Below are 22,910 nucleotides of genomic sequence, written 5' to 3'. Positions count from 1 at the left end.
CTGTTTGCATGGATGTCTGACTATCGCTTATGCTTGGTGCCAGAAGTGGGGATTGGATTTCCAGGACTATAGTTACAGATGGATTGAGTAGCCATATTGGTGCCAGGTCCTCTTTAAGAGCAGCAAGTGCTTTTAATGTTTGAGCCACCTCTTCAGCTCCAGTTTGTTTTGTTTTTCTGGGACAGGATTTCTTGGTGTAGCCCTGGCTGTCCTGGAACTCCATAGACCAGGCTGGCCTCGAACTCCGAGATCTGCCTGCCTCTGCTTCCAGAGTGCTGGGATTAAAGGCCTGTACCACCTTTAATTAAGCAATTTAATTAATCATTTAATTTAAACAGTGAAACAGCAATAATGAAGTTATCCAGCCATTTGTGGTAGCACATGCCTTTAATCCTACCACTCCTGGAGGCAAAAGTTCGCAGATATCTGTGAGTTCTAGGCCAGCCTGGGCAACATAAGATCCTGGCTCAAAATAAACACAAACAGAAAACCAAAACCACCACTACCACCACCACCACCACCACCACCACCACCACCACCACCACCACCACCACCACCACCAAAACTAACCCAAGAATTCTCTTCCACAGGGATTAAATTCTATCTTTTTTTATTAGCTACGACGGAACATAATTCTGTTTTTCAGTTCTTACACATTAATATCACGTGAGGAAAGAGAGCAAAGGCAGTCACCAGTCCCGCTTATTTGAAGACTGGGTAGCTTAGGATGAAAATCATTGTGAAGTAAGACTGTGTTAAGATTTGTGAACTTATGGTAAGTTAGTCGTAGACTGCAAACATTGAGAGCATGAAGGCTATTGCTCTCTGAGCCTTGGGCGTTAACTGTGTAAAACACATGTGACTTGGATCTGGAGAACTCTGAGTGTAACTCCCCCCCCCCCCCCCAACCCCCAACCCCCTTACCTTCATGAGCCGCTCATGCAGAATCATCCTGGGATACCGGGAGTGTTGAACACCATGGTCTCTATCTTGAGCCTGCGGACACAACAACCCCAACCCCCCACCCCCCCCCCCCATTTCTGCAGTTCTTTTGATTGTGTTTGCCCATGGGGTATCTGTGAGGCTCTTTTTAACATCTGGTTGGATTCCCTTCCTTTCTCTGCTTTCTCCAAGTAGGTGTTGCGTCGCCAAACGTTGCCTGGCCAAATGCTGTTCATTCTTTTGTGATAAAGTGGAGGGGCGGGGAGGAGGTGCTTCGCCTCTTCCGGGGAATATCACTTTGTTTTCAAGTGGGGCCTGAATAATGCAGGTCACCAAGTAGCTGCCCTATTAAGTGGTTTAAACTTCTCAGGGTCTTTCTCAAATGTGTTGTATGGAGGGATTTTTAATTTTAGCTCATGTATTAGCTTTATGGCGCTGAGGGTGGAACCTGTTTTTATACGTCTGTTGCGTATATATATTGAGCTGTAAATAGGGCTCTCAGAAGGATGCTGTGGGAACTGGAAGGTTTGAGGTAGAAAACAGCTCCTTGCTTTGACTTCCAAAGAACAGTTGAGATGCACGTTGACGTGAATCAAACGGAAGAGGGGACACTGAATCACAGGCGGTCTCTATGTTTGTGCCTGTGGTGCCATTTTGAGGTGTCCTAAGCCTTTGGCTAGTGACTTGTATTTAGTCATTCATATCAGCACATGCCATTTGTTGATTGCCACCTGGCAGAGGGTTAAAGTTGGGTCTTTAACACGATACAGGCTGGCACCGTTCCGTAGTAGGATATATTTTGTAATGTGCTTATTTGAACTTAGAGTAATGTTTTCGCCTGACTAGACTTTGGTGGGCGTAGCTTTTTTTTATATTTCTCCTCCTCCTGTTCTGTAAGGGGAGTAAATATAGTAATGGTGAAAATGTAATCTTGACACATTTCTGAATGAATGAATGAATGAATACCTCCCATCTCCTTTGTTGTTTCTGGGAGCTGTGGGTGGAACCCAGGGCCTGGAATATGCTAAGTACCTGCTGGGCAGGTACTTATTAAAGTTAAAATTATTTTATTATATGCCTGCGTTTGTATTGCGCAACAGATGAGTACCTGCTGCCTGGGAGGCCAAGGGAGGGTGGGAGAGCTTCTGGGTCTGGGCTTCCAGGTTATTGTAAGCAGAGAAGTGCGTGCTGGGAACTAAACCCTGGTCCTCTGCGGGACCAACCAGTGCTTTTACCTGCTGAGACACAGGTCCAGACCAGGTTTGTAGTTTTCCACGGTTGTAACAGTTTTCAGACTGTACACCAGTCTAAAAGTCAGTTACATTTTTGCCATCATAGTAAAGGAAAACTTTGATAGTGTTACAGAAATTTTAATTCCTTGAGTTGAAGATAAGGTAAGCCAGGTGCCTGACAACATTTTTTTTGCTCGGGAGACAAAACACTCTACTCACTCCCAGACCGGGAACCCATGGTACACCCGATATTTAGTAATAAGGCTACCACCAAAGTCCAGTTTGGTGATCCATTGAGTTTTATTGGGGTTCCCTACAGGAATATGGGTTCAGAGTTACAAATGACCCTTCATTTGGATGAGCACAAATCAGCCCCAGAACAACTGCACCGCCAGGGTTCACCCCAGCATGGGTGACAGCTCACAAAAGCTGGGAACCTAGACTACCCTGGGCAGCCTGCAGGTTGAAGGTTCTTTTGCTGCTTCAGTTGGCTGAAATGTCTTCCGAGGAGCAATTATTGCCTGAGAGACTTCTTCCCTGCTGGGCTATGCTTACTCACTCAGGCAGGCAAGGAAGCGCCTGGAGAATCTGGTCAGTTTCAGTGGACTTTTGAAGAGCTCCCTCCCAGCCCTCCCTCCCCTCTCCCTCTCTGTCTGTCTGTCTCTGTGTCTCTGTCTCTCAGTTTCTCTGTCTGTCTCTGTCTCTCTCTTTCTCTTTCTTGTGTGTGTGGGGCGGGTAGGAGCTCCCCTGCAGGATGGAATCTCTAAGTTAACTGTTACACAACACAAGGAGAGAATGCTTTCTAGTAGTATTTGGTCCTTCTAGGGCTTGGAGCTTCAAGGGCCTTTGTTCTCAGGAGAAAGGAAAAATAAATTTGTCAGCCGGCTTCATTGCTTTGATGTCCGACTGTAGCAATTTGTTTATTCTGAGAGCTGATCCTCCCCACATACGGGAGGAAGCCTGGGCTCTAGCTCAGTTTCTTCTTTTTGCCTTACAAGGATAGCAGGCACACCTGAGAACCTGGGTGGGTGGAGTTTCATCCTGGAGCGTCATCCCTGTATCCCCTAGACGTCACCCACCACTCTCACGTCTCAGTGACTAGAAGTATGAGATTACTGAGGGAGTTTCTTAGCAAAGCTAAAGGACTTCCCGGTGAGCTCAGTTTCGGAGGAGCACACTTCCTCCTTAGCCCTCTTCAGTCTGGAGTCAGCTGCTCGGCTGTGTGGGATTGGCTGGTGTACACCTGCCCCTGTTTCCTCCAGCCCTGCATACCTCCAGTCACTTCCTATTAGCTGTGAGCCCTGCCCTTGTGTGAGTCATGGCAGTAGGCACAAGGGCTTTCGGTGCCGGGCATCAAACGTAATTCACTGTGTACTTATCAGATCGACTCATTTGGGGAGGCATGAGCTAGCATGAATCAGACTAGTGGAGAACTTAACCAAGAGAATTCCTTGTATTTATGTCGTGAATGGATGATAGTTGATGAGCAAAGAAGTCTTAACCAAAAAAGTGTAGAATTGCTTTTGGATCTCTCTGTGTGCTGCTGTTGAGGTGGGATGGTGTTTAGCTCAGGTCGGTCTTAATTAAAATTGTTACGGTGTTGCAGAACTTCGGGCTATAGCTGGGAAGCAGCAGGGACTGTGGCGTTAATGAACTGATCAGTTTATGTGAGTCGCAGACCTAAGCTCTACTTAGTTCTGATGGCTGATAAAGTCATCTGTGGCCCTTAACTTTCTGAGGGCTCTCAGTGCTTGAGTGTAAAAGCCTAGAGACCATTCTAAGGAGTTTGGAGCAAGATACTCCAAATTCCTTGCTCTTTCAGCTATATGTGTGTGTGTGTGTGTGTGTGTGTGTGTGTGTGTGTGTGTGTGTGTGTGTAAGAGATCCATTGGATTCTTTCAGAAAGACATTTAAAAAAATACTGTTTAAAGGCAGAGTGCCTGGTAGTTGCTCAGTTCACAAAGCGATGGAAAGATCCGTTACTAAGTTGCAGCTTGAATAATGTACTAGCCCAGAGCTCGCAGGTTGTCCTCTCTGCTGCTCAAGCCAGTAGCATCTGTCTCCTCCGCCTCCTCTCTTCCAGATTTTATTTAAATTTTTTTCTGAAATTATTTTTTGGTTTATAGGTATGGTGTTTTGCCTTCTTGTGTGTCTGTGGACTGTATATGGGTTTGTGCCTGATACTCTCAGAGGCCAGACAAGAATGTCACATCCTTGGAACTGGAGTTAGGGATTTCCTTTTCTTTTCTTTTTTTTTTTTTTTTTCCTTTGTGTGTAGTTCTGGCTGTGTGTCTTGGAGCTCACTATGTAGACTAGGTTTCGAACTCAGGTCCTCCTGACTGGCATTAAGGGTGTGTAGCACCACGTCAGTTTATACACAGACTTGTTAAAAGGAAAAGTGTGGGCTCAGGATCCCCCCAACCCCCAACCAAATTCTCAGCACAAAGGAAAGGTATTTGCTCTGGAGGGACAGAGGGCAGGGATAATGGATAAGACAGGAGCTAGAGGAAGAGGGAGAACAAAGAGGAAAGAAAGAAGAGGGGGAAGGGGTATTTGTCCCAGAGTGGGACAAGGACTGGCTCTGGGTGGAGAGGGAACAGGCAAATGATGGTGTTTTTTTTTTAAATCTTTTTTTTTTTTTTCCGGAGCTGAGGACCGAACCCAGGGCCTTGCGCTTGCTAAGCAAGCGCTCTATCACTGAGCTAAATCCCCAGCCCCAAAATGATGGTTTATAAAGGTAAAGTGGGCAACCCTGTGTTAGGATGAAGTGTTGCATTTTAATTGTGCATGTTAATTAGGTGCCCCAAAGGGAGTGTTGATTCCTGGACTTTATAACTGGACCTTAGTAGTCAATCTCAGGAAGAGGAAATGGCAAATAAAGAAATAGACCTTGGGGGGTCAGCCTTAGGAATGATGAAATCTAATGGTTATTTTGTTGTTGGTTTTTGTTTTTGTTTGTTTGTTTTTGTTTTTAAGGCAAGGCAAAGGGAATGGGGGGAGAAGGGCAAGGTCTGCTAGAGTCATGTCCACCACTCTCGTGGTCGCTAGAGTCCCTTCAGTTGTGAGCTGCCGTGTGGGTTTGAACCCAGGTCTCTAAGAGCAGCAAGTGCTGAGTAGTCTTTCCAACCCTTATTTTTTAAAAAATAAGTTTATAATGGTTTATTTTTAATGAGTACATGCACACACACGTGTCCCTGGAAGCCAGAAGAGGGTGACAGAGTCCCTGGAGCTGGAGTTAACAGGCAGTTGTGATCCCACCTGATGGAGTGCTGGGAACTGAACTCAGGTGGTCCAGAGGAAGAGGAAGCACTCGGAGTTATAAGCAGTTGTGAGCTGCCTGCTGTGGGTCCTGGGAACTGAACTCTGTCCTCTAACAAGCAGTCAGCATTCCTTCCTGCTGAGCCACCTCTCCAGCCACAATCCAGCCATTTCTTAGGGCTTCTTGAGAATCCCTTTTCATTCTTTTCTCCACCCTTTTCAGGCAAAGCTTCGAGCAGGGAGCCTCCCACACACCTTTGTCTTTTGCACGGGCTTTTCCCCTAGGGTGAACTTTTGCTGGGATGAGCACAGAAGGGGCTCCAGACTGCAGTTGGGAGCTTTTTCTGGTCCCCTTCCAGTCAAGCCAGAAACCAGACTTCTGATTGATGGCGGGGAGAGGAACTTCCTCATTCACCGGCTCCTGTGAAAGGACTTGCTCTCTGTAGCTGCAGCTAGAGTCCAGCACTTCTGACCATGGCCTCAGGAGAAGCACTTTCCCAGCCTCAGGCTGCTCTGGTTAGTGTCTGGGTGAGTTTTAAGAGGGGAGAGAGATTGGTGGCATCTTAGACACTCCCTGAAATTTCCCAGGTATGAAACTGAAAACATTTGTTTCTTTCCTCCTAATGTTATTGTTACCAGGACAGACTAGCAGCTGAGGCTCTCGGAAAGTAAGAGGCCCCAGGTGGTCCGGAGTTGCTTCTGGCCTGTATCAGGATTTATCTTCTTTCCTTTCTGGGCTGCTGGGAAAAACTCAGGGCCCTGTTCCTGTTAGGCCAGTTTTCTTCCTCGGAGCTACACCCCCAGCCCTAAGCAAAGCTAGTTTGTTTTTTTCTTTGTCTTCCGGTGTAGCCCTGGCTGTTCTGGAACTCACTCTGTAGACCTTGAACTCAAGAGATTCGCCCGCCTCTGCCTCCAGAGTACTGGAATTAAAGGCAACCTGGCCTAAATGAAGATTTTAATCTAAGGGCTGGGAGGAATACTAGTTGGGTGCACTGCTCAACCAGATGCAGATGACTCTAGAAGGGAGTGGTTGGAAAGGGGAGGAAAAGTTTCCTTAAGAACTGGAGTTTGAAACCGTTTGTCTGGAGTGTTTCAATACAGAAAAACTTTACCAAAGAAACAGAAGAATCCAGGAAAGGTCTGCCCTCTACAGTCTACATAGTCATTATCATACATTTTCTATATTGTCATGTTTATGGTTTTCTTGAAGTATACTTTATTTATATACGGGTTTCTATTTAAATTTCTAATAAAAGGTTTAATGATTTTTTTTTTTTGGGTTTAGTGCCGAAAGTGAAGGTATTTTATTGTGGTAAAATATAACATTAAATTTAATATTTTAAGTATACGATTCAGTTAGTATTTGTTCTGTGCCTTCTAGTCACAGGCATCCAGGAAGTCAGTGGTGTGGTTGCTGTTTGGATAGAAAGATAGACGTTTTTAACATCATCGAACTGGCTCTCCCAAGAGAGCCTTGTTTGATTCCCCTCCCCAGGGACTAGTTTTGTTTGACATGAAGAAGTCAGTATGTCTTCCTTCTTTGCAGGGAATCTCAGTGACATCTGTCTGTGTCATTGTGTGAAACTCACTAGTTCTCTTGTTGCTCAGTAACATTCTGTGTGTGCACATGTGCACTTTCCACCTCATCCCACGTATGCTTATTCACCACCATTCTCTGCACATGTACATGCAGCGCCACTCCATGTGTATGCACTCATCATCCATGTATGTACATGCATTGTCATTCCATGTGTGTGCATAGTATCATTCATTCCACATGTGTGTACACTCAACATCATTCCATGTGTGTGCATGGTCGGTATCATTCCACATGTGTGTGCACACTCAACATTCTATGTGCATGCACATTCAGCATTTTATTCTTTTGATGAATTTTTTTAAAAAAAGTTGCTATTATGAATAACCTTTAAAAAATTCCCGCACATTATATTGGGCACATATACATATTTTTTCTTGTGTGAATTCCAAGTATTAGAATTCTTGTGAACTATAGATGATTAAGTGTCAATCTGTAACTTTGACGGCACATAGACCTGACCATAAATTATTTTATCTTCTGCGTCTTTCTCTGATCTTAAGCAGGTTACTATTTTATCGTGTCCAGTCTTCGCATCTATAAATCAAGCATTGTACACAGAACCTGTAGGTCAGGGTTTAGTCAGGATTTTTTTTTATGATTTCTAGGCGAAAGAAACTTAATGCAAAATATTGGCAGTCTCCCAAATAGTCAAAGGCTGCTGGTGTAAAAACCAAGGTCCCGTCACCAGCATTCAGATTTGCCCCACAGACTCTGAGGTTGTGCAAGGCTCCCAAGAACCCATTGCCTCAGCCTTGGCGGTTCTCAGGCTGGTGAGGGAAAGGGAGGTGGGGAATCAACTTGCTGTTGCTGGTGAAGGAAAGAGGAACCCTGAAGGCTTCTGCTATCTTTCATGCTTTCCGATCCTCCATGTGCACTTCCCTTGCCCAAGGTTCCTCAGCCAGAGATGTGAAGGTGTCTGGCCTCTGGTAAAAGAGCTCTCTGTGCCAGAAAGGTCTGGGTGGCTCTTAGGATTGCTCTAAGGTACTCAGTCAGTAGTCAGTGGAAGCAGCTGTCATTTCTTATTTCCTTCATCATTTCGGGGGAGCACTAGACTTTCTGTTTGCATACTCCCATGTCTGTCCTTTGATTTTTCTAGTCAGTCACCTGATACAATCCAGGCGACTTGTAACAGCTACTTTCTCCATAAGGCATCCTACCTTTGGAAGGGCCTAGATCCTATAGTTTAGGTCTGTTTCCTGCCTCCTATCACAGAATTGCTTGCCTAGACTGGTCTCAGATTCTGTGTTTGGGACTATAGACAAGCACGTGCCACCATTTCTGACTCTGGTTACTTTGCTGTATGAAGAGTAAGCTTGAAAAGTCACACCCTAAGGCCTGAGGGTGTCGCTTAGTGGTGGAGCACTTGCCTAGCATGTACTAGGCATGTGCTAGGCATGTGCTAGGCATGCATTCATCCCTGGATTTGTCCCCAGAACTGGAAGAAAAAAGAAACAGATGGCTGTGATATCAATCTTGTAATATCAGCACTTGGCAAAGCTAAGACAGGCCTAGCCTGGGCTACCTACCAATTTTAGGCAATCGAGAGAGACTAAAACCATAATGATTTTTCAAGCTTACAAGTTAATGAAGAAATAGAAGATAGCTTAATCCTATTAACTTAGTTCTTGGATGAGTAACTTAAGAGCGTGAGTACACTGTCTCAGACGTCCTTCTCATCTGATAGTGTAAGTGAAAGGAGCATCTAAACCTGATCTTTGTCATGGGCTCCAGCCATCTTTAATTTCTTTGGAATTTTATCAAATGAAATGGAAAGAGGTTATATTTATCCTAGTTTGTGCTTCAAATTTCATGCTGCCCGAATAGTCCATCAAAACCGTGGGCAGTAGTGACCTCAGTCATTTGAGTTTGTTTTATAAAATGAAAATTTTATAAAATGTAAGCTTTAAAATCTTTAATCCCTTTGATGATCCCCTCTTTCACCCCTGGAGAAAACTTGATTTGTTTCTTTTTTCCTCCTAACTTGGGAATATTGGCGAATTTTTCTCCCCCATTCAAATTATCTTCTCTACCTCTCCAGCTTACTCTACCCTGCCTGTCTATTACCGCTTACTCCTAGTCATTAGCTGGAAACAGTGGTCATGGGATTCACCAAATGCCATTTGAGGCTCCTGGCCACGGTACTGCTTCTTCGAGAAACTGGAAGTGCTACACGCTGGAGAGTAGACGTGCAACCAAGCACACTGAGAAGCACAAGGACTTTCCTCCAGCCCTGGATTAGACTTGGAGTCAGCCAGAGCTCACAATAGATGTGCAAACAGTTTACAGTGCCTCAGACAATGAACAAAGGGTCTCACTGTGTGGAGGGTAGAAAAGGGAGCTGGAGGGAAGCTTCTGGGTAGTGACCTAATTCACTCCCTCTGCACCCCTCCCTGTGCTGGGGAGCTTGTGTGTGTGTGTGTGTGTGTGTGTGTGTGTGTGTGTGTGTGTGTGTGGTATTTATGTGTGCGTGTGTGCATGTGTGTTCTTTATATTTTGCTGGGGATGAGACTCAAGGCCTCATGTATACTAAGGAAGCATGCTACTATTGCATTACATCTCTAGCTCTCTGCGCATACACATTAATGTGTATTCATTCATTCATTCATTCATTCATTCTCTCTGTTGATCTAGATATCTATAAACATTTAGGCTTAGTGTTATAACTTGAAGAGGGATCTGACCTGTTGCTTTGTATAATACCATATTTATTTTTTTATCTTATTTATTTTATTTTAAGTCAAATTCTAGAGTTGACTGGTATTCGCTGCACAGAAGTCAGGAACTTGAGAAGGCAGCCGAGATTCTCCTCTTCAGTTCCCTGCAACTTACTCTCCGCTGGGAACGAGGCATCTGCTGTTCAAAGGAAAAAATTCTCCTTGGGCTTTTCTGCTGAAAAAGATGGTCAAACAGAACTGGGTTAAAAATAAATTGAGCTTGGGCATTGCCAAGTTTCTAAGTGTCGTGTTTGTGATTGAAAATACAGGAGGTTGGGGCTGGGGATTTAGCTCAGTGGTAGAGCGCTTACCTAGGAAGCGCAAGGCCCTGGGTTTGGTCCCCAGCTCCGAAAAAAAGAACCAAAAAAAAAAAAAAAGAAAATACAGGAGGTCATGCTTGTGTTCTACACTCTTGGCAGAGAGGACTCACTGTCATCTGGGTAGCACCAGCAAGTCTCTGTGGCCTCCGAATAGGAACGGACAAAAGAACATCCATCTTGTGTGGGTTCAGACCCTCACCAAAAAGAACTCAGGGGCCAGAGAGATGGACTGGAGAGAGGGCTTGTTAATTAAGAGCATTAGCTATGAGGGTCTCTCCCAGCTCTAAATCACCACTGCACTGTCTCCTGCATCATCTGGAGTGTCGTTTGAAGAATAAATGTCAGGGCTGGGACAGTTGGATCATGTCCTAGCAGTGAACTGTCCTGAGGACACAGCAGTAGCATATCCTTCCCGACAACTCCCAGACGTACGCTTTTGGCTTCGTACTTAGGATAGCGATTTATGGATTGACGTGTCATACACTAGGAAGCTGTCATCCCTGTCTGTCCCTGGGTCTCGAGGGTTCCCACCTGGCTATCATTCACAGTGGAAACAGCAGAAGCCCTTTAATCGGGGAGAAGTTGATTATAACTTGCTCTTTGAAATGGTGGATTAAAAAAAATGTCCTCAAAAGTAGAAACCCAAGTATCCTTTGAAATGTGTGTGTATATAATCAGAAGACCAGAGAGTTTTTTAGATTGTATTTTATGTGTACATATGTGTACCTGAGTATATGTATATATACCAACATGTGTCCGGAAGTCAGGAGAGGGTGTTGGCTCCCCTGGAACTGAAGATCCAGGTGACTGGGCAGTCATGTGGGTGCTGAGAACTGAACCTAAGTCCTTTGTAAGAGCAGCCAGTTCTCTTAACAAATGAGCCATCTCTCCAGCCCATCCTTCTAGTCCTAGTGCTGTTCTAAATGAGGGTCTGAACCACACCGGATCTACATAATTGTATCGGAGGAGGCTTGCGTCTGTATTAGGAGGGATTGTTTGGGGAGGCAGGAAGATCTGAATCTTTGCAGTCCTAGGGCAGACATACCATAGCTGCTGCCCTGAAAATGAAGGAACATGAAAAGAAGAGGAAGCAGAACCTGGATCCTTAAGGACCGGGACCTCTCACCCTCCTCCTGCTTCCTCCCTGCTCTCCTGCCTCAACTGCCCTTCTCTCTTTTAGACTGACATGTGGCATACATATGTTTATGTATAGAAATATAACATGCATACACATGTGTATGTATACATGCTTATAGCCTGGATGCAGGTCAAACCCTCTCCCCTATCTCCCCCTCCTCCATCCCCCCACCACTTCTGAGAAGCACCTTGAAGAAGGCATCTCAGGAGTGACAAGTGTCTGCTCCCCCGTGAGTCTAGTGAACAGCTCCAAGTCCCTGTCCTGGTTTTCACAGATGCTGCAGTGTTCACTGGGCACAGGTTCATTTCAGCTCAGCTTCCAAGCCTTGGACAGAAGTCTGCCTGCCGGAGATGCCTCTTCAGATACCCACAGGGCAGGGCGAGGGGCTGTGCTTGCCTAGGGCTCTCACTTTGCTTTCGGTTGTGTGTTTTGGCTGCTGAAGCCGGGGCAGGAGGTCTCAGGACTTAGTAATGACAGGCCCTGGGTTTAGTGCTCACTGATCTCTCTGGGACAGTTGGGAAGGACGGGGTGTATTCATATTGTAAGCTAGGTAACTAAGGCTCAGAAACAGTGAACACTTGCTGGCTGTGTGTTCCGGGGAAGGAATGTGAGCCCAGGTCCATTTGAAACCTGCAGGTAATCTTGATTCCACCAGCTTCTGTGTCTTACCCTCAGGCTAGAAGGAAGTAGGGGGAGAAGCTCTTCTCACATTGAGCCTTCAGTCCAGGGTATCTGTGAATGCAGCCTATAAATTGTAAACCTAACAGAGCTCTCCCTCCCTCATCTCAATATCTCAGGAGGGCCCTAAACTTTGTAGCTGAGGATGCCCTGGAACTTCCCGTGTGCTAGGCTGTCAGGCGTGGACCACACACCAGGTTTATGTGTACTGGGAATGGAACCTAGGGCTTCGTGCACACTTTGCAAGTAATGTAACCCACCGAGCATGGCCCCAGCCCACGAGATCTGTTTTGATTTACTACTGTTATTATTTAGTGACTCAGTTGTGCAATATTCAGATATGCATTTTGAATTTGAATATCAATATTCAGATATGCCTTTTGTTAATGGCAGTGCCCTGTCTCAGGGTCAAAAGGTTGCGTGTTCTTTGTTGATCTCTAGATGTGTAAGCGTTGCTGCTGAAAGTGTATAGGAATACTTTTTACCACCGGGCAATCATCTGTAAAAATTTTACATTAATATTCCTTTTTGCTTTGTTTTGTTTGTTGTTTGTTTGTTTGTTTTTTGAAACAGGGTTTCTTTGTGTAGCGCTGGCTGTCTTGGAACTTTCTGTAGACCAAGCTGGCCTTGAATTCACAGATTCACCTGCCTCTGCCTTCTGAGTGGTGGGATTAAAGGCATGGGTCACCACAGCCTGGCTAATAGATCAATATTGTTGTTTTAAAGATTTATTTATTTTATGATTATGAATGCTCTATTTGCATGCCTGAAAAAGGCATCCGGTCTCATTACAGATGGTTGTGAGCCACCATATGGTTGCTGGGAATTGAACTCGACCTCTGGAAGAGGAACCAGTGCTTCTTAACTGCTGAGCCATCATCTCTCTGGCTTGATACAATATTTTTAAGAAATGTTTTCTTCCAGAGACTCTATGTCTCCATTACTTTATGAGGTCCCAGAGACTCAGGAGTAAGACACAGCCTAGAGGAGGTAGGTTACATGGACACCTGACTACAACCACACCTTTATTAGAGAAATATTGTCAGCCCAGTCTTGCTTTCTTCAAGGCCTCATGGCCTCTGGTAAAACTAACTGTTACCTCTTAACACAGTTTGAAAAGTATTGTTGACATCAAGGTATCTTGTGGCTACAAAATGTGGATTGAGAAGTAGAAAAAAATAACTTACGTGTGCTGGGAAACTTGCATGTTGAGGGTCCCAATTCTGTAAGTTGTACTGGGGTCAGAGTACGGCTCATAAAACGTCAGATGCTTCCAGAAGGCTTATGTCTACAGCAGAACTGCCTGATTTCTTCTCATCTAGCTGACAGCATGTGTGTTGGTGTAGTGGGAGGTGTTTGAGACATGGTCTCACAGTGTAGCCCTGGGTGGCCTGGAACTCGCTATGTAGACCAGGCTGGCCTTGAACTCACAGATTTAACTGCCTCTGCCTCCTGAGTGCTGGAATTAAAGGTGCATGGTCTTACCACAGCACCTGGCTACAGTGGGAATTTTGACTAGGGATAAGGGTTAGTGAATCTTGGAGCCAGACCATCGTGGTGACAGAACAGATAGAGAACACCAGTTGCTGCCCTAGGGTCGAGGAAGGAGGCCAGTGAAACCTGGGCCAGCCAATCCAGGGGCCAGGAGGAGGTAGGAAGACTTTCCTTTGGAGCTTAGTTGAGGCTGTTTATATTTCTTCCTGATTTTCTCACAGTACGGTTTTCCAGAGTTAATGCGTTAGTTGTGTTTGCATGGGCAACTTGCAGTTGTTGCAACTATTTAAAATGTTGCTTCTCAGTTCTAAGCTCTGCTGTGACCACTAGTGGACATACAATCATACCTGGATTCTTGGGTGGACGTCACTGAGGACAGAGGCAGCAGCTAGAGTGTACGGTTCCTCTTTACATGTGTCCTCTAAGACTTTGGGTTGTGAATGCCACTTTAGTGTCTTGATCTGAGGGAATGACAGTCATGCTCTGGCTTGGGATCAAGAAACACAGATTTGGTGAGAGGGGTCAGAGGGTAAAGTGTTACCTTGCCATGTAAGCTCAGTGACCCAAGCTTCACCTCCAGGGCCTGCGTAAAGGTGAAAGGGAGAACCAACCCCAGGAAGTTGTCCTTTGACCTTGTGTCTGTTTGAGCACACACATGTGCACATACACGTCACACATAAGTTTAAAGTTTTTTTTAAAGGGCCTGATTCATTAATTAATTTTTACTTTTCTGTGCCCAGTGTGTTTCTTCCACATAGCGAAGTGCTTTGCTGAACCCACGTGTGATGACTATTCTTGACAGGAGTTAATGATCTACCCAGAAGATTATGTAAAGCAAGATTTTGCTCTCAGCTAGCCTTCCTTTGCAGTATGTGTTTGGAAGCTGTAAACAGTTTGGATTTTAGTTTAAGGGCAAGACAACCCGGAATTTGCATTGCTACCCAAACCGAGGGAGTTCATCTCATTTTGGTGGATTATCTACACACCGAGAATTCATCCCGTGATAATTAAACAAATACATAATAAACAGATAAAACCGTTGACAACAGGATTATCACTTAACGGCTGCACCGTAAGGACAGACGAGCTCTTTGAGGGTGTAAGTTTGAAAGAAAGCCCCGTAGAGAAGGCCCTGTGGTCCTCTTGTCGGTGGGCACTGTATCTTGGAAAGTGATAACTTGTGCATCCTGGTTTCTTACTGAGTTGTGCAATAGATGTCCGTCAGGAACTACCAAACCATAGTCTGCCACTTGCCCTTCTTGTTTTCTTGTCCTCTTAGTAAGGAACATTCTCAAAATTTTTTTAATTAAGTTTTATTTTTATTTTAATTTAAATTAAATTTATTTATTTATTTTAATTTTCAAAAATGTGTGTGCGCACGCGTGTACACTGGTGTGCGCACCACAGCGTCCTCCTGGACTTCAGTCTCCACCTCCCACCTTGCTGGAGATAGAGTCTCTTGTTTATTGCTTCACAGGCCAGGTTATTGCAGGCATCAAGTTCGCTGCCCCATGAGCATCTGGGGATTCTCATGTCTCTGCCCCCACCCAGGAGCTCTGGGATTCTAAACACATCTGACTTTAGGAGATCCAAACCTCCATCCTAAATGGGTGCTTTCACCCATTGAGCCACTTGGCCTTCATTAAAGGGTTAAATTTGGGGGTTGGGGATTTAGCTCAGTGGTAGAGCGCTTGCCTAGCAAGTGCAAGGCCCTGGATCCGGTCCCCAGCTCCAGGGGTGGGGGTAGGGGTGGGGGAAAGGGTTAAATTTGAACTGGTCACGTCTGAAACGGCCCTGTTTGTACCTGCAGTGGCTTACACTCTTGCGTGTTTGGCTTTCTGCGGTTTCAATTTTAAGTCCAGTGTCTGAAAGTAAGTAATGGAAAGTTCAAGAAACAAACAAGTTTTGAGTGATCTTTATTACATTATACTGTTTTGATTATTATATATTTTTTAAAAATGGCTTGATCTGGGGTTGGGGATTTAGCTCAGTGGTAGAGCGCTTGCCTAGCAAATGCAAGGCCCTGGGTTCAGTCCTCAGCTCTGAAAAAAAGAAAAAAATGGCTCGATCTGATTATTCGTAGTTGCAGTCTTTTACTGTTCTTCAATATAGAAATTACATTTTATCACGTACATGCACTATACATCCAGGAAGAAACATAACATTTAGGATTTTGTGCTGTCTGGGGTTGCAGGCATCTATCTGGAGTCTTGAAATGTGTACCCTAGGGATGGGTCAGCTGCCCCAAAGTTCTTCATGACAGAGAAGCAGGATGTATGTGGCTCTGTTAGTCGCCGTGGTATTAGGACAGAGGGGACGACTCAGGGCTCAGCTGCTGTGTGATGGGTTTTGCTGTTTCCACCTTGTTCTGAAAGCCAGTCACCCTCTCTATCCTTAACATTGTGTGTGACCGTCATGACAAGCCCTGGTTCCTGCACCACACAGTGACTGGTTCTCACGGTCCCTCACTGCAGCAGCCTCCTTGCCCGGGACATACTTGTTCACATGATGTTCACAGTAGCGCTGGTTCATCCTCCTCATCCCTCGTGTGACCAGACCCCAGGGGCCAGTTACATTAGTAGGCATTAGTAGGCATTCGTAGCATTGACAGTAGAGGCTGGGTAGCCAGTCTCCACCAGGGAGTGCTTGATTAAAGCTGGAGCATCAGGTCCCCGATCATCCCTCCCCAGCAGGTCACTCTTGCTGGCAGTAGGGAGTTCTCTCAGTGGAGGGTCTTGTAGACAATTGTCCCCTTTGGGTTTTTGCAGGGTCGGAGTTGACACTGGGATTGTGCATATGTCCTTTGGTAGTTGGATGCCTCACTCCTGCTCTGGTGCCTATGCTCAGCTGGGTCACCTCCACCCCTGCAATGTTTGCCTGTGGCTGCTGTATCAGGGATTGAATATGCTCAATGTATTTGTGGCTTGGTAGCTCCTCTTTAGACACCTCCAGGCTATACTGGCTCCTCCAAGACCCCACTGCAAATAGGGCAGATGAGATTTCCGTCAACACCCCTTGGAAACAGGTTACATCATATCTCATGCGTCATCTCGGAAACACAGGCCCTTCTAAGTGGTGGGGGCACATTCCCTTTTACAGGGCTCCCACCCCTTGACACCTCCGCTCAGTGCCACTCAGGAGATGCTCCAAGTAGCCCATCTTGTTGGTCGTTCCCTGACAGAGTCTTGCTTCCTAGTGACACGTTTCATGATTGTGATGTCACAATCAGAAACACTTGCTCTGGATAAAGTCTGGGTTCTCCCATCGAGGGGCCTGCTCAGGAAACTTGCCTGCTTGCCGTGGCCTTTCCTAGATGGCTTCTGTCAGAACCCTTGGGGTGGGCGCTAGGTCTCAGTCTTTCCCCTTGGAGGAAGAGGGTTGAAGATTCTGACCACTCCTGTCTTGCATGAACCCTGTGAAGCTCTCATGTTTTACTGGGACACTCGTGTTGGTGTGCATGGGTGTTAATCATAACACTTTCCTTTTTCTTGTACTGTTTGTGAATCTGGTCTTTGATCTTGTGAGAGCTTTTAGTGTACCCGATAAAAGCCCATTTCTAATTTCTTCTTAGTTGATTTTGAAGTTTTGTTTTTGGTTAAGAACCAGTGCTCTCAGTTTCTGCATTCCTGCGCCCCCTAGTGGACTTTTATATCAGTTACCAGGCAGTGGCCTTTGCCAGGTTTCTGGTAAATGTGAATTCCACAAAAAGGAGAGGTTGGTGGGTGTCTTCTTAGGTCCTAAGGTCATGTGCTCATTCTGTTAGTTCGGTTGCCAGCCATGTATGGATTCTTTGAGAGGAATTTAGTAGAATGTAACTGGGAGTTGAAAAAAATGTTGGCCCCTGTCTGCAAAATAACTCATGTTAACCTAAGTCAAAGAAACCTGTGCAGAGACGGCTAGCCACCCAGCTCACGTGTTAGCGCCATGCGAGGTGCTAGGTTTATTTTATTCTATGTGTATGATAAGCTACCTGCAGTGTATATGTGTACCACGTGTGGCTCAGGTGCTCGAGCCACCATTGTGGCAACAACTGCTCTAAACCACTGAGCCATCGTGAGAGCCTAGTAAAAGACACACGAGATGTGGGCACATGCTGTCCAGGATCAGGGCTATTTCAGGCTCCTGGGGTTTTCTTTAAATTTTGTCATGAAGACTTTGTCACCAGTTTTCCAAAGGCGCGGTCATGAGCAAGACTGGCTGGTGTGCAAGCCCCGAATCTTCAGCAGCTTTGGCTCTGAGCCTTTCTGTGTGGAGGAAGCCTCAAGGCTCCCCTTCCCACTTCTCTGCAGCCTCTTCCCCTGATCTGACCCTTCACCTGCCGCTCTGCATTGGGTTTCCTATAGGTTTCCTAATTGAGGCAGGCCCTCATCCTTGTGAGGTGTGCCCTTCCCGCCCACCAGAATATATTCACTTATGAATACAGTCATGGCTTTTTCTTTTCTTTTTTTTTCAGGTAGTGATTAGTCTTTGAAAATTTTACACAATGTATGCTATTCCTATTCATTACACTTTTTTCTTTGTTTTTTTTTTTTGAGATGGAATTTACTAGGAATCCTAGGCTGGCCTCAGATTTTCCTAGTAGCTCAGGCTAGTCTTCTTGAACTCACAATCCTCTTGTCTCAGTTTCCCTGCTCAACAGTAGTTCTAGAATTCTAGATGTGTGTCATCATGCTGAGCTAAAATATGACACTTTAAATACATCACAGATACACAGTTGAAACCACAAGCTTTAAAAAATATCCTAGGGGGCTGGAGAGATGGCTCAGTGGTTAAGAGCATGGACTGCTCTTCCCGAGGACTTGAGTTCAAATCCCAGCAACCACATGGTGGCTCGCAACCATCTGTAATGGGATCTGATGCCCTCTTCTGGTGTGTCTGAAGACAGCTTCAGTGTACTCATATATAATAAATAAATATAAATATCATAGGGTAATGGTTTAAAATAAAGGTAACATGTCATTTTTTTCTTGTTATTTGAACTCAGTGCATTATACATGCCAGAATAATGCTTCCTCACTGAGCTATGGTCCCCAACTTTATTTACAGCCTCCAAAAGTACCATCTGCTAAGTTTTCTCAGTGCATCTACATTTTTCCCTTGTGGGGCTTGGAGGGACAACCTTAATATTACTAAAAAACAATCTTAAAATGCTAAACTGTTTTTAAAAAGTGTTTTCCCTTCCTTTGTGGATAAAGCACAGGAAACCACATTTGGCTCATGATGACCATAAACTGTTAGAACCTGTCTCTCATATTGATTGGTTGGTTGGTTGGTTGAGTTTTGAGGTAGGGTCTTGTTTATGTAGCCATGGCTGGCCCAGGACTTTCTATGTAGATCAGATTGTAGATCAGGCCTCAAAACTCTGGCGGTCTCCCTCCCTTTGCTCCCTAGTGCTGAAGTTACAGGTGTGTGTCACCAAGTGTGTCACCAAGCCAGGCTAATACTCGGTGAGCGTTGCCTTTTGATTTATCTGTCTTTTGGCAGAGGTGGGGATTGAACCCAGTTCTTGGCATGTTGGGAAGCAGCTGTGTCTATGAGTTTGGTCACAGCCCTCAGAGCTCCTTTTGAATGCAGGGCACCTTTTCGCAAGTAGTTGGAAACGACTGTGCGTTTTGTTCGACACATTACTAACTGTGGAAGTGGGGTGAGAAGCTGTCCATTTGAGCGTGTGTTATATTTTTGTAAAGATGTGTTTTGTATCTGAGTATTTGGCTTACATGGATGTGTGTACTTTGTGTGCCAGCCCTGAAGCCTCTGGAGGTCAGAAGAGGGTGTCGGATGCCCTGGAACAGGAGCGATAGGACCGTGAACTCCTGGGAACTGAACTTGAGTCTTCTAGAAAGGCATACGTGTTGAGTCAGTTTTCTAGCCTCTGAAATATATATTTTAATAGCAAAGCACCAGAAACCACTGAAGCCATTGTTATGGTTAACACTTTGCAGTAGGTATATGGCTGTTTCAAAATTTTAACTAATTAAAATCAAATTAAGTTTTATACATTCAGTTCTGTGGTCACAGTGGCCCGATGAGCTTTGTGGTCTCCACTCTGGACAATACAACTGTGGAACACGGACAGGGCAGGAAATTTTTGGGTGCAAAAACTGTTAAACGCTGAGGTCCTCAATGTTAATGTTGCTATGCAGGGCCTCCAGTGGACCTCCGTTAAGTCCAGGCAGGTTGGGGGTTCTGCACTTCCCGCAGCTTCCAGCTGTTACTGCAGTCCAAGGGTGTGTTCTCAACGTTCCTGGATCTCTTCTCCGGTGGCAAAAGTATGTCAGTTGCAGGCACCAGCTTGGCAGCCCTAACCAGGCTCACTGATAAAGGACAGAAGCACAAGGTGTCTCTTTTCTGTGTGAGCCATCGTTGGATGGTGCCGCAGGTCTGGAAGGATCAGTTTACCTTGTGTGTGTCACACGGGGCCAGCCCTGCAAAGCAGCACTTAGCCCGGCAGCGCTAGTGGGTGGATTCTGAACCTGCCTTTTGACGACGAGGCAGCTTATAATTTTCTTTATCTTAGTGTCTATTATGGGGTGGCGGTTTATGTGTGTGTTTGCTGTTTTCAAAGTGAAGCTGCATTCTAGTGATAAGTGGGCTAAGTCGGGTGGAAAATCACACGGTAGACAGGGCTGTGCCTTTGTTGTCAAATTAGCACCTTTCTTTTGGGCTTATTAATGGCTTCTTTGTAATTACAAATAAGGATGGTCTGTTTAAATTATGCCTCGCAGCTTAGTGTCGGAGAGCTGTGAACATAGAGGTCTTAAGTGTAATTATCTGCTGGTGTGTGTGTGTGTGTGTGTGTGTGTGTGTGTGTGTGTGTGTGTGTGAGTGAGTGTTGAGTGTGTGATTCAAATGGGATATTTGCAGATTTGGGATCAAATTCTCACCAGTCTCTATTATGGGGCCTCACCATGAACAGGCCCCGTGGGTCTGAAGTCCAGTTACATGCACCAGTACGTTTTTCAGGCCGTGGTGGGTATCTGGTAGAAGTGCTAGCTTCTTCAGTGGAAAGGAAACAGACTGTGTGGCCCCACTCTGGGTTCAGTCCCTAGCTACCATTGGCTTATATGACTGCCAGCGACTTCCTTTCCTTTTGCTTGCACCTGTGCATGTGTGGGCCTGTGTGTGCCTATGTAATTGTGGTGGGTGTTGGGGGAAGTGTTTGTGTGTGGACACCAGAGGATGATGATGAGTATGGTTCATGTGGGCTATCTATGGACCAGTTTTCTGGACAGGGTCTCCTGGAGCTCCCTGAGTATGCTAGATTGACTGACTGGCATGAGGCCCTTCCTGTCTCCAGCTCCCCAGCTCTGGGATCACAGGCCGCAAAGCCTCACATGGGTTCTGAGGACGGAACTCAGGATCTCAGGCTTATGGAAGCATTTTACTGACTGCGCCACCTCCTAGCTCAAGTTCCTGACTTGAGACTCCTTTCTCTATAACCTGTTTGATACCCTAAGTCTAGTGCCTGCGTTATCTGAGGAGAATCTCACAGCAGCCCTGGGTCGGGGGTGTGAAGCAGGCAGAGGAAGGGTCAGTGATTGGCTCATGGCATAAGTTTGAGATCCTGCTTTCAGATAGCACAGTCCGGGTGACATAGCTGTTCTGTTTTGGGACAGTTTCATGTGATTCAGTTTGGCCCCAGTTGTTACTTAGAGCAGAGGCTGGCTTTGAATTCCTGGTCTCTTGCCTCTACTTCCCAAGTACTAGAATTACAGGTGTGCACAATTATACCTTGTGATGTGTTGTTTATTAAAACCCATTTTTATTGATGTAATAATTCACTTACCATATAATCAGAGACGTGCAGCTAGTAGCTTCTGTTTCATTTCACAATTCTGTAGCCGTCACTGCACACACAAAGGCCATTATCATGGCAACTACTCTTCTTGGCTTCTTATGCAGAGGGAATCATGTGGTGCATCCGTTTACTAGGTTTTAATATCAGTGACAGTTCATCTGCTGCAGCATGTATAGTTAGGGCCTCCTCCCTTCTTATGCTCAGACAGTAGCGTGTGATAAGTGGAGATCACTTGTGTGCCCAGCCATCACTTGTGCACACATGGGCAATTCCTACTAGTTTGTTCCTTGATATAATGCTTTTAGGAACAGTATTTCTGTGTGTGTGTGTGTGTGTGTGTGTGTGTGTGTGTGTGTGTGTGTGTGTGTGTGTGTCTGTGTCTGTGTCTGTGTCTGTGTGTCTGTCTGTGTCTGTCTGTCTGTCTGTCTTCAGTTCTTTTGGGTTCCGGGGTAATCTTAGTACTCTTATGAGAAGACTCGAGCAGTCCGTTCTAGCCCGGGTGTAGTTACCATGCGGTGGGCATGGAGCAAACTTTGTACAAACGCTGCGTCTTCATGGTTCTGCAGTGGTCAGGATCTTGAGCCCTGCCGTCTTAAAGCGGAGGCAGCCGCCCGCCCTACTGTGTGTAAAGGTGGAACCGGGAGCTGTTCCAGAGCTGGGTGTGTGTGATACCTGCAGAATGCACAGCACGGCCGTGAGCGGGCACTGAGCCCACAGGTGTACTGAGCAGAAGTCCAGGGGTGTTTGTTTGCTTGTTTTTGTTGTCAACACATAACCCAGCCTGGTCTCCCATTCCTGACTCTCTTGCCTTAACCTCTGAAGTACTAGGATTGCAAGCCTAAACCATCACAGCTGGCTTCTGAAGTCTGGTTTTGGAAACGAGGTGTCTTAGGTGGGGTGTTACTGTTGTCAAGAGACACCTTGACCAAGGCAACTTTTATAAAGGAAAACATTTAATTGGGGCTGACTTACAGTTTCAGAGGTTCAGTCCATTATCAACATGGCGGGAAGCAAGGCAGCATGCAGGCAGAATTTGTGCTGAAGGTCCAACGGTTCTACATCCTGATCTCATTCAAAGGCAGCCAGGAGGGGACTCTTCCGCACTGGGCAGAGCTCAGAGCCTGCCTGCACACTGACACACTTCCTCCAACAAGGCCACACCTGCCACTTTCCATGGGCCAAGCATATTCAAATCATCACCACACTAAGCTAGTAGCATATATATCTGTATCTATATCTATATATGTATATATGCTTATTTATACATATAAACTTATTTACTTCTGTCTGTCTGCCTGTCTGTCTACCCACATGTGCTCAGTGAGCAGAAGAAGGCATTGCATCTCCTGTAGTTGAAGTTCCAAGAAGTTGTGACCCCCCCAAGAGAATTCTGATAATTCAACTTGGTTCCTTTGAAGCGAACAAGTACTCTTAACTAGCCCTGGCTATCCTAGAACTCTGTAGTCTAGGCTGTCACTGAACTCAGAGATCCACCTGCCTCTGCTTCCTTCATGTTAGGATTAAAAATGTGTGTCACCATGCCCCGCTTGTCCCTAACCCTTTTTAAACGGTGTGATTACTTTAAAACTAGTGATTGTGCCCTTGGTGTGTCCTCATGCCTTCTGTCTACTTGTCCTTATTACATAAATGTACCCCCCAAATGTTTACAGTAAGTGTGATGGTTTGTATATGCTAGCCCAGGGAGTGGCACTATTAGAAGGTGTGGCCCTGTTGGA

General features: G+C 45.6%; 1 protein-coding gene and 1 long non-coding RNA gene across 7 annotated transcripts in view; one reads left to right on the top strand and one right to left on the bottom strand.

The window, feature by feature from the left end:
- Nucleotides 1-22,910, top strand: part of Tjp2 (tight junction protein 2) — a 128,533-nt gene that overhangs the window by 53,753 nt on the left and 51,870 nt on the right. Inside the window, exon 2 of one of the 6 annotated variants that reach the window (XM_039109067.2) lies at nucleotides 5,718-5,948. The exons of the other annotated variants lie outside the window; for them this stretch is intronic. Within the exon in view, the coding sequence (XP_038964995.1) occupies nucleotides 5,907-5,948 (42 nt within the window). The 5' untranslated portion in view covers nucleotides 5,718-5,906. The remainder of the gene's footprint in view (nucleotides 1-5,717; nucleotides 5,949-22,910) is intronic. 6 annotated transcript variants of the gene reach the window in all.
- Nucleotides 15,277-16,972, bottom strand: LOC134483979 (uncharacterized). The gene is made up of 2 exons (XR_010061225.1): nucleotides 15,874-16,972; nucleotides 15,277-15,418 (listed from the first exon to the last, which is right to left on the bottom strand). It is a non-coding gene; the product is annotated as an uncharacterized LOC134483979 (long non-coding RNA).

The sequence above is a fragment of the Rattus norvegicus genome, chromosome 1 (assembly GCF_036323735.1).
Source record: "Rattus norvegicus strain BN/NHsdMcwi chromosome 1, GRCr8, whole genome shotgun sequence".
Taxonomy (NCBI): Eukaryota; Metazoa; Chordata; class Mammalia; order Rodentia; family Muridae; genus Rattus; species Rattus norvegicus.
Note: the sequence above shows the minus strand (reverse complement) of the source record. Positions and strands in the feature narration are given on the sequence as shown.